At 39.6% G+C, this 15,686-nt stretch overlaps 1 protein-coding gene across 1 annotated transcript; it reads left to right on the plus strand.

Annotated features, from left to right (window-relative positions):
• Positions 1-5,947: 5,947 nt before the first annotated feature.
• On the plus strand, positions 5,948-15,678 carry ddx19b (DEAD-box helicase 19b). Its single transcript, XM_083939178.1, has 12 exons — positions 5,948-6,112; positions 7,898-7,952; positions 8,820-8,906; positions 9,034-9,169; positions 9,492-9,584; positions 9,833-9,935; positions 10,085-10,199; positions 10,359-10,536; positions 10,778-11,015; positions 11,366-11,528; positions 12,165-12,356; positions 13,392-15,678. Exons 1-12 carry the CDS (start codon positions 6,032-6,034, stop codon positions 13,451-13,453), a joined length of 1,503 nt encoding a protein of 500 aa, XP_083795304.1. The 5' UTR covers positions 5,948-6,031; the 3' UTR covers positions 13,454-15,678.
• The last annotated feature ends 8 nt before the right edge of the window (positions 15,679-15,686 follow it).

Here is a 15,686-nt window from a genome sequence, read left to right on the forward strand (position 1 = left end):
ATGGTGTAAGATGAAATATTATTTTCTAACTATCTTTGATACAGGATGTCTTGGCAAGGCAGGGCATGATGTATAAATGCACAAGCCAACTTAAGGCCCTGTGAGTTAGTGGTGCATATTACCAAAATAAAATTTCTACAGCTTATTAAGATACAATTAGGTATTCCTTTATTACTCCCACAAAGGGGAAATTTCATTTTTACAGCAGCAAAGTGGATAGCTAACATAGAACAATAAATTGAAGAAAGCTATAGAAAATATGAACAATGTAAATACAGAGAAATATAAAATAGAGGAATTACAGGAACTATATGTACAATATTTTTTAAAAGTTTTAAATTTACACCACCAAGGCACAGAGAAAAATATGTGTGTGTGTGTGTGTGTGTGTGTGTGTGTGTGTGTGTGTGTGTGTGTGTGTGTGTGTGTGTGTTTGTCTGCAGGCAGGCTATACAGTATTTTGAGGAAGGTGAATCGCTGCAGAACGCTTTGGCGCCACCTTCCGGCTCTGCAGAGAAGTGTTTCTTCAGATTTAGGCTTCAATTTCCCAAATCTAAAAACCATAAAGTTCCAAACAAGTTCAAATCAATTGAATATAAGTTTTTGTTTTTTACTTTTTCCTGCTTTTATAAATAGGTACATCCATGGTGGAAATGTTCAATGATGTTCTCTGAACGGCCTGGGCTGCGCGGTCGGCGGGATCTCGAGTGTTTCGGTGGAGTGTCGGTTTGAGAGAAAGCGGGTTGCAAACAAACTGTACCGTGAGTGTCACTATGTCAGATATGTCAGATGGTGAGGGGGGGTCAGACATGGAAACTACTCAAACAAAGATGGCAAGGAAAAAATCATGGTCTGGTGGTAGTAGTGAAGGAGAGAGCAGTCCGAGGCAAACTATTAAAAAGAAGAGTCATAACTAAAGGGAGCAGTGATGAGGAAAAGGGGGTTTGGGAAGTAGTTATCATGCTTAGTGGAGATAAGGATAATATAAGATAAATCCAGTGCTGGTAACCAAAGTAATTGAAAAAGAAATTGGAAAAATTAAATTTGCAAAACTGTTGTCCAACAGAAGAATTCTTATCTCAGCAGGAAATGTCGCATCTTGATGGTGGAAGGATCAAGGCCCATGTACCAGGAAAGGCAGCAAAACTGCGTGGGGTTTTCACAAATGTGCCACTAAAAATGTCAATGGATGAAGTAAAGAAAGAGATCAAGGGTGGGAAAGTGATTGAAGCCAAAAGACTGCAAACTAATAAAGGTGGAGTCAAACAGGATAGTTAATCAGTGCTGCTTGTTTTTAATAAAACAATGCCTTTTGAAATTCACATTGGTTCGTTAAACTACAAAGTTAGGGAGGACACTCCTCAACCTTTGAGATGTTTCAAATGTCAGAGAATGGGACACACAGCACAGCAATGCAAAAACGAGTACAGAAGATCTAATAAAGATGCTAAGATTAAATGCTGTAATTGTGGAGGGGAGCATAGTGCAGCTTTTGCTGGATGTGTGGCACAAAGACAAGCCAAAGAAGTGCAGAGAATTAAAACCATTAACAAAGTTTCATATGCTAAGGCCCTAAGAACTGGTAATGCAAGTGATAACAAGCAAACAAGGACAAATAAGTCAGTTGATAACATCAGTGGCAATCTCACTAAGAATCGTTTTGTGCCCCAGAGACCAGGCCTAAGGGAACTACAACCTGAGAGGTCAGCCCCCCCAAGAAGACCAGGAAGGGAGGAGGCTTAGGGGAAGACCCAGGACTAGGTGGAGATATTATATCTCGACACTGGCCTGGGAACACCTCGGGATCCCCCGGTAAGAGTTGGTTAATGTGGTCTGGGAAAGGGAAGTTTGGGGTCCCCTGCTAAAGCTACTGCCCCCGCGACCCGACCCCGGATAAGCGGCTGAAGATGAGATGAGATGAGATGAGATGTTTGGAAAATGTTGAAAAACACGAGAGGTAAAAAATGATTTACTAAAATATCTGTGTTGGAGGACGGAGAAACACTGGCAATAACTGATAAAGAAAAGGCTGATTTGTTAGGAAAGGCATTCGCTAATGTACATAGTGGTGATGTCAGTGTGCAGATGTGTTTATCATCAGTGTTTAGATGATAAACACAAACAAAAGGAAAAATTAAATATTAAAGGAAAATAGGGATGAGTATATAAAGAAAGATAGTGAGGAAAGTATGATGGATGCTGGGATTACCATGAGTGAAGTGGTTACAGTATTAGATGGAGCTGGTTCTACTGGAGAGGACCATCTTAGCTGTATGATGTTCAAAAGACTGCAAGGAAAAGTATTAAAATTAATCTTGCATCTATTTGCATCTATTCTTGCATCCCCAAACTTCCTATCTTTGTAAATGGGTGGAGAAAATCCTTGTTAGAGGACTTAACTATTTTCGTGAACGTAGTTTTTGCTACTTATCAAAATGGTTTTAGGAAGGAACGGTAAACTATGGATGCTGTAGTTAAAGTCAGTAATGAGATGGAAAAAAACTTTAAAATGGAGTTAAAGATTATCGTGTTTTTTGATGTTGAAAAAGCTTACGACTCCATGTGGAGGGAAGGATTATTAATAAAACTGAACAAGATGGGGATCAGAGGAAGATTTTATAGCTTGGTCCTAGATTTTCTATCAGAGTGAAGATTTAAAGTTAAAGTGAGATCAGAAGTGTCTGCAAAACTTAACATAATTTCACAAGGGAGCGTTATTAGTCCAGTTTTATTTAACATCATGATTAATGATATATTTATGAATCTGGACAGAAGAATAGGATCAGCTTTGTACGCAGATGATGCAGAGATACTACAATAGTAATAAACACAATTAGGCAAAGATTCAGGGATGTGGAAGAGTGGTCATACACCTGGGGCTTTAAGATTTATTTAAGTAAATCATGTTTTATGACAATAACCAACAAGAAAAGGATAGACCCACAGAATGTACAAATATATGGCAAAGATATGGAAAAAGTGGACAAATTCAAAGATCTCTGGATTTGGCTAGACCAAAAGGGCAGATGGAGAACACAGGTGGAAAATATAGAATTAAAATGCAAGAAAGTTTTTAATTTAATGAGGGAAATAGCTGGGAAAGACTGGGGAGCAGGCAAACAGTCATTAATGTATATATAGGGCTTTAATGAGATCGACAATAGATGCATGGTATATGGAGCAGCAGCTAAAACACACTTAAATTAAATAGACTGAGTAATAAATGAAGCACTGAGGATTTGTGCCGGGGCAATGAGGTCATCACCCACATGTAGAAGTAGCAGAAATGTGGATGGAGCTCAGAGGAGATACATTTTTGCTTGAATATTGGAGTTGACTACAGGGATGTGGATATGAAAACCTTGAAAAATCTGTTATCCAAGAATGTTGGGAATATGAAACTTATTAATGTAATGGATTTGGATGGATAACAAAAGCTAAATCAGAGGAATATAGGGTAAGTAATATAAAGTGGCTGCTACTCCTGTTAGCAATGTTAGGATTTGTTTTTCCGTAAGGCAGAAGTGGATTTAAATTGAATAGAAATGGGTTTTCTCCGGGTTCTCCAGTTTCCTCTCACAATCCAAAGACATGCTCGTGTTAGGTTCATTGATGACTCTAAAATTGCCCTTAGGTGTGAATGGTTGTCTGTCTCTATTCGTCTCTATGTGTCCTGCGATAGACTGGTGTCCTGTCCAGGGTGTACCCCGCCTCACGCCCGATGTCAGCTGGGATCGGCTCCAGCACCCCCTGTGACGCCGACCCCGGGATAAGCGGTTGAAGATGAATGAAAATGAATGAAATAAAGAGAGAGAAGGAAGAGGCTGTGATAGCCTACAAGGTAAGTAATTATATTAAAACCAATCACGATAGGTATTTAGACATATATACAGATGGATCCAAAGATGAAAACGATTAAGTAGGAATAGTTGTAGATATTAAATCAATGCACATCAATATTGGGAAAAGGTTACCAGACCAAATTTCAGTTTATTCAGCAGGTTTACAGTGGGTGGAGGATGTTCGACCAGATAGAGTAGTGATCTGTGTTGATTCATTAGCAGCTCTTCTAAGTAAACTGAAGTGTAACTCTAACAGACAAGACCTTCTCTTGGAAATACCACAAAGCTTATATAGATTACACAGAACCGCAATATTAAAAAAGAAGTAATAAAAAAGTGGCAAGTTATGTGGGACAGAGACAAATGAAAATAGAAGGGAGGAAACAGTGCTGACAAGAATGAAAACAGGACAACCAGGACTGAATGAAACCTTATTTTTAATAGGAAAAAGTGGAACGGATGGGTGTGAATGTGGACGAACAGAAACATTAGAACATGTATTGATGGAGTGAGAGATACACGGAGGAGAGAAGGAGGTTGGCTGGTAAAGTGCAGAGAGCAGGAAGAGTGAGGAGTCTGGGAGACAAACTGGAACAACAGGAGAGTGTGTGTCACTTACACAGAAGGCAGTGATCAAGTATTAATGTTATGATTATTTATTTATTATTTTATTTATTTACCTATTTATTTTATTTCCTCTTTCTTTCATTGTAAAAAGACGTAGACGATAGTGTTACATACTCAGATACAATTGGTGGCGGTATACACCAAAGGAAGTTATGGTTGAAACCCGCCAATAAACAAACAACAGAAGAAGAAGAAGAAGAAGAAGAAGAACAAGAACAAGGAGAAGAAGAAGAACAAGGAAAAGAAGGAAAAGGGGAAGAAGAAGAAGGGGAAGAAGGAGGAGGGAACTTTCAATAAGATAGGAACTATTATCGCGGGGTAAGTTGCCGTCTACCGGACATGTGAGCGGTTGCACAGGTGCCCGGCTCGTTGTCGGCATAGACATATAAACTTAGACGCATCAACTGTGGAGGAACGTGCCTAAAGCGCCGCCATCTTGGAACAGGGCTAGCAGAGGCAGCGGTGCATCAACAAACGAAAGAAAGAGGAACTCCTCAATCTCTAAGTAGAATTATTCACTGAATTTTGGACAAATTTACGAAGGTATTGACTTAAAAATGCTGGCTTTACTACCCAGATACAAATTAAACTTAATGTTTTCAGCAGAGGAGCTTCTGACAGAAGACATAAAGACAACACATCGCTATGGCTACAATAATAATAATAATAATAAAAGGAATATAATTATAATAATAACAACACAATATCGATTTAATAATAATAATAATAGCAACAGTAACAATAATGACTGCAATAAAATAGAGCGATCAATGTATGTCTATGGATGCACTAATGTTTACATGTGTATGTCTGTGGATGCACTCGTGTTTACATGTGTATATGTCTGTGGATGCACTCGTGTTTACATGTATATATACTATGTCTATGGATGCACTCCTGTTTGCATGTGTATATGTCTGTGGATGCACTCTTGTTTACATGTGTATATGTCTGTGGATGCACTCTTGTTTATATGTGTATATGTCTGTGGATGCACTCATGTTTACATGTATATATGTCTGTGGATGCACTCTTGTTTACATGTGTATATGTCTGTGGATGCACTCTTGTTTACATGTGTATATGTCTGTGGATGCACTCTTGTTTACATGTGTATATGTCTGTGGATGCACTCATGTTTACATGTATATATGTCTGTGGATGCACTCGTGTTTACATGCATATATGTCTATGGACGCACTCTTGTTTACATGTGTATATGTCTGTGGATGCACTCGTGTTTACATGCATATATGTCTATGGATGCACTCCTGTTTGCATGTGTATATGTCTGTGGATGCACTTATGTTTACATGTATTGTGTATATGTCTGGATGCACTGTAGGAGCGAGTGGCCCTGTTCCAAGATGGCCGCCCGGTAGGCACGCAGCCCTAGTGGACGACAGCAGTCGATGCAGCGTCTATGTTTACATGTCTATGTGTTTCGGCACGCCATTGTTGAAACTAGTTACTTTCACGTTACTGAGTCTCTTCCTGTGCGCTTCGCTTCCCGAGTTGAGTGAATCTCGAGTGAATCCACTAAAATAAGAAACTGTTGCAGCATGGCATCGGACTCCTGGGCCCAGGCGGTGGACGAGCAAGAAGCGGCGGAATCGGTAAACCAAGACTTCGCGGGGGAGTCGGTAAGCCTGACTCACGCACCACGAGCTAACGTGTTGTTGGCGTGTTTAGAGGATGCTTTGGCCTGTTCTGGCACACGGGCCTGGCCGCTCAGCTTAGTTTCTCACTGCAGAAACTGTTTATGAGAGGATACATCTGCGCTCGCGACACCCTGTCTCAGTCACGTCACACAAAGTTAAAAACCAGGCCGATAAGTGAATTAGCTCGAGTATTTAGCTTTAGCAGCTAGCTGGCCTGCAAGCAAATGATGCAAGAGGCTCTAAGTGAAGCAGTAGTCCCATCAGTGGTTAAAAATGGCTTTTGTCTCATGTGTGTAATTTTATGTTTTTTTAAGCCTTTAATTTTACTTCCATTCATATTTATTTATTCCCACAAATTTCTTTATTTCAATTTTGCAGACATTCAAATAAAAGTAGACAACAGTTGCGTACTGCGTCTGAGCGTCTGCTTTAAAGTGAAAAGCAAACCCCAACATGAATCCCACTATCTCTACCAACAACCCATGTCAGGCGTGGTCACAGTAAATAACTAGGTAATAAAGTAATGTAAATAACGTAAGTAGATAGTTATGGTACAATGAGACAAATGGAGTAAAAAACTGTAAACAGTTAGGTAAAAGTAATAAAAGAAAAAAAAGGGGAGGGGGGGGGGGTCTCTCCATCCAGGTATTAGGAAGCATCATCAGGAATAACAGTAAGGCTTTTACTAATAAGAGCAGGCAGCGTTTTGTGGAAAGCTGTCAAAGATCCCCTCCACCAGGAATGCAAAGATCTCTACATTGGAGAAACAAAACAACCACTGCATAAACGCATGGCCCATCACAGGAGAGCTCACTCCTCAGGCCTGGACTCTGCTGTCCACTTACATCTCAAGGAGAAAGCCCACTCCTATGATGACAACAATGTCCACATCCTGGACAGAGAGGACAGATGGTTTGAAAGAGGAGTAAAAGAAGCATCTATGTAAAAGTATAGAAACAGAAACTGAAATTGCTTTGGGGCTAACGATGACCTGGACAAATGAGAACATTCATAGGCTTATAGCACTGGAAAAACTCACCCTTACACTCACCCTTACATTAAAGTGTAAACACCTAATTTTTCACAGTATGTGGAGATCTTTTATGGTGTTCTTAGATGGGACCAGAATCAGAAATATTTTAAAAATCCAATGGGGAAAATATTTTTGCTACAAAACTTCAGATAAACAAACAACAAATATTATACAGAGAACACATATTAGCAACAAGTTTTAAGGCATTTATACAAGATCAAAAATACCAGACTAATGTGCAATAGAACAGATTGTCTGTGGTTGAGTCTTTATTACAGAGACGACGTGACAGACTCTCCTAGGGTTGCATTATAAAGTTTAATGACCACAGACAGGAAAGATTTCCTGTGGCGCATCTGGGTGCGAGGAGTCTTCTGCTGAAGGTGCTCCTCTGGGCCAGTGTGTCGTAGAGAGGGTGGGATGAAAGCATTGGAGGCATGCTCCCCCTGTATGTAAACCATCAACAAACGGAAGTACCATGTATTATACGTCCGTTTGTTTGTTTGTTTTTCGCTCTTTTTATTTTTTATTTGAAATGCTTTAAGCTTCTAAGGGAGCTGACGGATTATTTACATTTTGGTCTGGGGAAAATAACTCATGCCCTGTGATGTTAATCTCATTCAAGATGAGCCTTATTGTGATAGTTTGGTTATTTTCCTGTCTGGACTCTTACAGTGACAAGTATGATTTTGTCAGAAACAACTCTTTAAACTTTCTTATGTTCCTTCTTACAGGTCGGAGGCATCCAAATCAGCAGCCTTCAAATAAAAGATAAATCAGAGGAAAATGGTAAATATGTGTGCAATATTAAGATGCAGTAGTTAGAAATAGAACTGGGCGATAATTCAATATGATCATTTATTGTCTTTAATGAAAACGTCCACGATGAAATCATATATCAGGATATGTGATATGTTGATATACGTTCCATTTAGCTCGGATGTAGGAAGTTGGAGCTGGGAATGACGTCACACCGCGTTATCAGCGTTTCAGTTACAACCGGGGGAAAAACACGGGTGAAACTACTAGGCTACGGTTAGCCGTTGTTAGCACGGCCTGCTTTGTAGTTCGCCCATGAAAAATGTAAATTACACTATGACTGCATTTCCATATACATCTAAAAATACTACGTATACGGTTGACTTACTGTGACACAACAGTAAAAAGTGTTAATAAAAGGATTATTACAGGAGCTTCTTCACTGTTTAAAACCGGGGCAGCCATCTTTCAATATTAACTCGGGGGTCGTTCTTGTTGAAAGTTAGAGCTCGGAAATCCCGACTTCCGAGTACAACTGCAATGCACCACAACACACTTAACTTTTCGAATACTGTGGTTTTGTTTTATTCATCACTTTTTTGTGCGCATGCGTGTAAATGTAGTTGGTGTATAGCTGGTGTATAAAATATATCACTTGGAACATATGTCCAGTTATTAAATAAGAAAAAAAACTGTACCTTTCATTTGTCATGTATTTAATTCACACAGACCTGGAAAAAAGTCTTTACCATGTGGTTATTTCATATATTCATTTATTGAATAACCAGAAAATAAGCTATATCTTGATGAAATTATCTATATCAGGATAGAAGATTTTCCCATGTAATCTAATATATAACATTTCCCATGTAATCTAATTTATTTTTACTGTTGTAGGAACGGCTGCAATTGCAACAGACTCCAGCAGTGCAGCTGCAAAGTCAGAAGTTGAGGGGGACAAGAGTACCGAAGACGACGACAAAGGTGGGCGGTTTATTATTTACACGCCCCAAAATATTCATCCTCTCTGACATCCTTGATAGTCTTTTACTGAGATGCTTTATTGTCTCTTGAGTTATAACAGTCATTTTAACATCACTTGTTTTTCCAGACGACAAAGCAGCGCAGTCATTATTGAACAAGCTGATCCGAAATAATCTTGTCAATAACACAAATCAAGTAGAAGTTCTTCAGAAGGATCCCAACTCTCCGCTCTACTCGGTCAAGTCTTTTGAGGAATTACGACTGTAAGTGAATCTCTTATTTGTCCATTCATCTCTGCTGTTGCCATATAATATTTTTTGGCAGTTATGAGTCATGCTTCGTTTATGACACATGTACTGTATGTAGTCAGAGAGGATATTATGGAGACAAAATTAACTCAGACATAAACCATACCTGCTCCAGGAGTGTTCCTTCTGTTTGTGTTTTTATTGATAGATCTTTAAGGTGCATGTACATCTGCACTGAAATATTGTAAACACAATCTAAGCAATGAGAAGTTCAAAAAGACCTGTCTTCAGACTTTACTGTCAATTGTGACATTTGACCATTTTCTCACGTGTGCAGCAAACCACAGCTGCTTCAGGGCGTGTACGGCATGGGTTTCAACCGGCCATCCAAAATCCAAGAGACTGCCTTACCTATGATGCTTGCCGAACCGTGAGTATACTTTGTTTGCATTGTACAGAAATGTTTAGTCCTCGAGCAAGGCACTATGTCTCTTAAGGCTCACTGAAATATCTAGTATACCGTAGTTACTATATAACTTTGAAATTAATTTAATCGTCCCCCCTTTTAAACCAAAAAATAAATCTTAAAGTAATAGTCCCTTGCACCAGGTACTAATAAATAGAACCAATAACTATTTTGCCTCCGTTGCCTACGATCTAATTCTTTGTTTCCTCCAGTCCACAGAATCTGATAGCCCAGTCGCAGTCTGGAACCGGGAAAACGGCGGCCTTCGTCCTGGCCATGCTCAGCCATGTAGATCCCAACAACAGATATCCCCAGGTTGGTTTTGGAATATCTTAAACTGAGATCTTAAGTTCCAAAATTGGGATGTGTGACATGCTGAGTATCTGAGGGCCTTGGTAACTTGAACTAAATGACAATTTCAACTTTCTAAATCCCTTTCCCACCACTTAATTTCTCTCCATCAGTGCCTGTGTGTGTCGCCCACCTATGAACTGGCACTTCAGACTGGCAAGGTAATCGAGCAGATGGGCAAACACTACCCTGAGGTCGAGCTAGTCTACGCCATCAGAGGGAATAAATGTAAGGCTTCTCTGCTCTCTAAAATGCTGAATCTACACCGTCATAGCTTATGAATTTTTTTTCAAATGAAATGTTATCTAGTATATGAATTGTTTGTATTGATGTTAACATACATGTGGCTGTCTGTTGTTGAGTCCTTGTTTCTTGTGAATGTTCCAGTGCAGCGGGGCATGAAGCTGCAGGAACAGATAGTTATCGGTACACCTGGTACCATGCTGGACTGGTGTGGAAAATTCAAGTTCATAGACCCCAAGAAGATCAAAGTGTTTGTGCTCGACGAGGCTGACGTCATGATTGCCACACAGGGTCACCAGGACCAGAGCATTCGCATCCAGAGGTCAGAAGAAACACTGAGAGGAAAGAATCTTAGCACATAATAAAGGAAGTTAAAAAAACTAATTTTGATAAAACATCATGCATCATGTCCCTACAACACAACACAACATAACATGATTGCTCTTGATAAAATTCACATAAATTATCTGTTATTTACCCTGTAAATAAGATTTCTGAAGTTTCTCTCTTACTCTGAATCTTGACCACTTGGAGACCCTTCACACCTCTCTTCTGACACACAGGATGCTGCCTAAAAACTGCCAGATGTTGCTGTTCTCAGCCACGTTTGAGGAGACTGTGTGGAACTTCGCCCAGCGCATCATGCCTGACCCCAACATCATCAAGTTGAAGAGAGAGGAGGAGACGCTAGATACCATCAAGCAGTACTACGTGTTGTGCAACAGCAGGGAGGAGAAGTTCCAAGCCCTCTGTAACATCTACGGAGCAATCACCATCGCCCAGGCCATGATCTTCTGCCATGTGAGTTCAATCCCCTCATATGCATTCAATTCATGTTTACATACATGATTTGTGTTAAAAACAATGATTCTCACTTGAACTCCCAATATTTTTAGGAATAAATAAATTCAAATTCCCTTGAGTTTCTCTTCTGTGATCCGGTCAGAATTGTTGTTGCAAAAGCTTTTTCTTTGTTTCACCCATGGGTGTAAAATAACTTGGCTCCACCAGTTGATTTACTGGTTTAGTTTGCTTGCTCACACCCTATCTCTTCCTGTAAATCAGCTGGTGTTAGTTTTGGTTTCACGTTTGGTCCTTTGTTACTTGTTTGCTGGTAAAGTAGTGAGAGAACTTTCCACTGTGTGATCCAGACAAGGAAGACTGCAGGCTGGCTGGCTGGGGAGCTGTCCAGAGAGGGCCACCAGGTGGCGTTGCTCAGTGGAGAGATGCAGGTGGAGCAGAGGGCTGCTGTCATTGACCGCTTCAGAGATGGAAAGGAGAAGGTCCTAGTCACCACAAACGTTTGTGCTCGAGGTAAAAGGGTTTATTTAATCTGACTACAGACAAAACGGCTACATGCTATCCAGTACAGATAGACATTCATGACTCTAGCTCTTCCTGTGCAAGTGAGGGATGGTGAAAACAACAGCCCACTACAATTAGCAATCAGTTTACCTAGTCTGAGCAAGCCGTTCTGCTTAGTGAAGGCAAGAAAATGGACATTCATACAACAAACCCTACTGCAACAGTCATTTTGGAAATATTAACGCAAATACAAACTTTATCTCTTTTATAAACAGTATCTCCTTCCAAAATAATCCCGACGAGCACCCAAATATGTTACGTCCCTATTTAGTCTAAGGGATGAGGGGAGTAACAAATTATGTAAATTAACACAGGGAAGAAGAATAAAGACCAATGGAGATTTAAGGAAGGATGCACCACCCACCTTCATACAAAGATTGAGCAAAATATTCATATTGAGTAACATATGTGAGAAGTTGTAGTTCTTTTACCGTATGTATAAAAGAGCTACAATTTCCAGGCAGTGTAATTAAATATACACTGGACACGTACAGCAGTGAAACACAAATATTACCGTGCTGCCCATGTAGATCGTTTTTTTTTCTTGTAATATTTTACCTTTCTCTCCACTTTTCTTACATCTAGGTATTGATGTCGAGCAGGTTTCTGTGGTGATCAACTTTGACTTGCCAGTGGACAAGGATGGTAACCCAGACAATGAGACATACCTGCACAGGATTGGCCGCACAGGTCGATTTGGCAAAAGAGGACTGGCTATCAACATGGTGGACAGCAAAATGAGCATGAACATCCTCAACAGGATCCAGGAGCATTTCAGTAAGTCCGCTACACACTTTTGGTCATACACACTTAACTAGGGGTGTAACGATACTCATATTCGAACCGAACAGTCACGGTACAGGCATTTCTGGACGAGTACAGAGGTGGTAAATATAGCTTTAATATGACGAATGTACAGTCTTGAAGTCGCATTTCCCCCCGGACTGTTTAGCCTCCGGCTCCACTAACATGTGCCCAGCATTGGTGCACAGTGGCAGCCGGAGCAGAGCAGACAGCTGTAGAAAGCATAGCCATAGCACAGGATGCATGGATGGATGGCTAGAGAACAGAGAGTGAACTGCATGCCGAACAACAACATGAAACCAGAGCTTACAGACGTCCCCCAGTCATTCAAATCCCAAGTGTGGAATAACTTTGGATTCCAGGTAAATTATGAACATGCACATGCATTTAAAAAGGCACAATCCAGGTGTTACTGTCACCATTGCTGTGAAAAAACCCAGCTCCTGACACTATTTCGACAACCCCTACCTGGTAATTTAGAACGGGCAAATGCCATAACTTAAGTGATGCTGCAGTTTAAGAAGCACTTTATTAATTGGAGAATTGCAGCAGTACTTTTAAAAAAAAATATTGGTTAGACATTTTAATTTTATGTTTCATACTGACAGCTAAAACCGTTTGACTGTTTTTTAATTGTTTACTAATTAAACTTATGTTCGTTCTGACAACCAAGCAGTTTTTTTTTTCATTTCCCTCCTTAACTATGAACTGTACCGTACCGTGACTTCAAAACCGAGGTATGTACCGAACCGTTAAGTGTATCGTTACACCCCTAACACATATGGGTTTAAGTTGATGTGCTACATGCATACGTTGCAGTCACAGTGTGTGTGTGTGTTAATGAGGCACTAATCTAAGACAATTGTCTGTTTTTGGTGGTTTGTGAATTAAGACTTAATTAAAACTAAAGAAACAACTAAATTCATGAAGATGGTGGCTTTCATCAGTGAGCCATATGTCAACCCTCTGAATGAACCCCTTCATTTCCCGTGTTTTCTCCCTCTGCAGGTAAGAGAATTGAAAAACTAGACACAGACGATCTGGATGAAATTGAGAAAATCACCAACTAAACTGCGTTTACTGCACGGACACCACCGAGTCAACTTCCCTTCCCCTCTTGGCCCTTCAAGGACTGTACGCTCCTACAGTGTTTTTTTGTTTTTTGTTTTTATTTGCCGTCAGAGAAACGAGCAAAACCACAAACACCGCATATGTTTACACATGGATATGTCTCCTCTCAGACAAGTGTTTTGTGGTACATACCCATTTCACTCTTTGTACACTTAATAAAGTCTATACATTTATTGCTGTGTTATCGTGATTCTGCAAAAGCAGCCATGGTCTCTGTTTTACTGGACACACATGGACTAAAAAACATCTTTTGGTGTTGGCTGTAGTTGTGGCATAATACAAGCTAATCTGTAAAGAGATTCACAAAAAACCTAATGGAATAATTACCATTTTTATGTGCCACAAAGTTTTTAATTTTAAATACAATAACTATATTGAATGTAACTCATGTAGTAATATTACAGCATTTATTGTGCTCTTTATTGACTACCAAACCTCAGTACAAAGGGTGACGTTGGGTATGCTGCTCTGAGCTGTAGTTTAATCATTAAGATTGTTATTGAGATGGTGATGGTTGGGTTTCAAGGGTCTATGCAAACTTATCAACCTGTGATAGCTATTCTCAAATACGATCAACCTGTATTCACATGTCAGAAATTAATCCTGAATTAACCTCAGCTTTAGCATCACTGTGTGTAGTCAAATGCCAAAAAAGGCTGCCTAGAGTGATAATACACTAACTCAAGGTCATGGACATTTAGATGTTTCTCTTTTGCCAGTAATCACTCGTCAGTCAACCATACATCTCACACATGTAATTTATATCATTTAAAAACGATTACGGCTATTATCAGGACAGGCTTGGCGCCATTGCTGAGCACTAATCCCTAGTCTTCTTATTCTTTCGCCTGTCTCATAAAACCTCATTGTAATTCAAAATGTGGCCATTAAGGTCTGATGTGATCAATTTCCCTGTGTCTCACTGTCCCACACAATCTTTTCAATCAGGGTCTTCAGTTTGACTTAAGCTCAGCTACATTCTTCACCCAGGCTGTGCTGTATTTAAGGATTGTGAGTTAACAAACAACGCAATGCCTTCCTCAAGTGCATTATATATCACATGATTTTGTTTTTAAGACATTGGGCTTAATATTCTGGCTAACACTTGAAATTTTGATTCTACATATTAAATTATGAGCGTCTTTAGGATGTGTGAATTATCTTGAAACCAAATGCTGAATTGACTTGAGGACCTATGCCAATCAGATTTACCGTGTTGCTCCAACTCGTTCGCTTGGACAGAAAACATGTACTTGTGTACATATATATATTTTTTTTAAAGATTAGGTCAAAGAAATAGTGTGATTGAATTATTAAGTTTGTCACTTCTAAGAAGTGCAGAAAAAACATTCCTTGTGAGTTTCAATATTGACATACGCAGCACTTCAAATACAATAAACCAGTTAACCTTGCATCATTGGACGACTACGAAATTATGGAAATGGAACGATGTGTGGTGTATTTGATCAATGTGCTGGAACATTAAGGGCAGCGATTGGTCAGTCTGAACTTTTAACAAACCTCATCTGGCTCCCACCGGCATGAAGAAGACTGCTGGAGGTAGTCCTGCTTTAATGGACTGTTTACGGACAACTTAGACAAATTAGGAACAAGTGAGAGTGTGCTGAAAATCCATGAGAATGCTCTGTGAAGATTTTTCCTGTAAACAACTAATGTATGCAGTTTTATTTAGACATTTGGATGTATACATTATCAGTGAGAGTGTGCGCACTTTGTTGATTCATATTGTAATACCACTGCACGAGAGCCATGGACACACAAAGCGGTTTTGGCTATAAAACACTCTTCTCCACATGTTGTATACCTTGTTTGATAATTGTCAGAACCTACCAGAACCCAGCGCATACATGTATACATAGGAGTAATACTGCCTTTCTAGGCTTGAAGCAAGTTGTTGTAACCTGAAGGTCATGTGTAGACAATGATAGGTTCAAGGTGTGTGCTATTCTGTAGCTGAGCTGCGTTCATGGACAGACATGTATTCTTAATATGTTGAATTAAAAGAACATGTAGATGTTCATCTGTATGTAGTCAAATGTCAAATGATAGTTTGTATATATGTGGGGAAAGATTTACACACAAACACAAAACTTTATTACAAAAATTGCATATGCTAGTATGGAAATATAGTTAATCAACATGAATGAATAA

This window comes from Echiichthys vipera (assembly GCF_963691815.1).
Source record: "Echiichthys vipera genome assembly, chromosome: X".
Classification (NCBI taxonomy): Eukaryota; Metazoa; Chordata; class Actinopteri; order Perciformes; family Trachinidae; genus Echiichthys; species Echiichthys vipera.

Excerpts from the sequence above, each read along its gene's own strand:
- ddx19b (XM_083939178.1), top strand. The coding sequence starts at position 6,032 with ATGGCATCGGACTCCTGGGCCCAGGCGGTGGACGAGCAAGAAGCGGCG. Across the intron at positions 8,907-9,033 it reads TACCGAAGACGACGACAAAG|ACGACAAAGCAGCGCAGTCA; the intron begins GTGGGCGGTTTA and ends TTGTTTTTCCAG. Across the intron at positions 9,936-10,084 it reads CCAACAACAGATATCCCCAG|TGCCTGTGTGTGTCGCCCAC; the intron begins GTTGGTTTTGGA and ends TCTCTCCATCAG.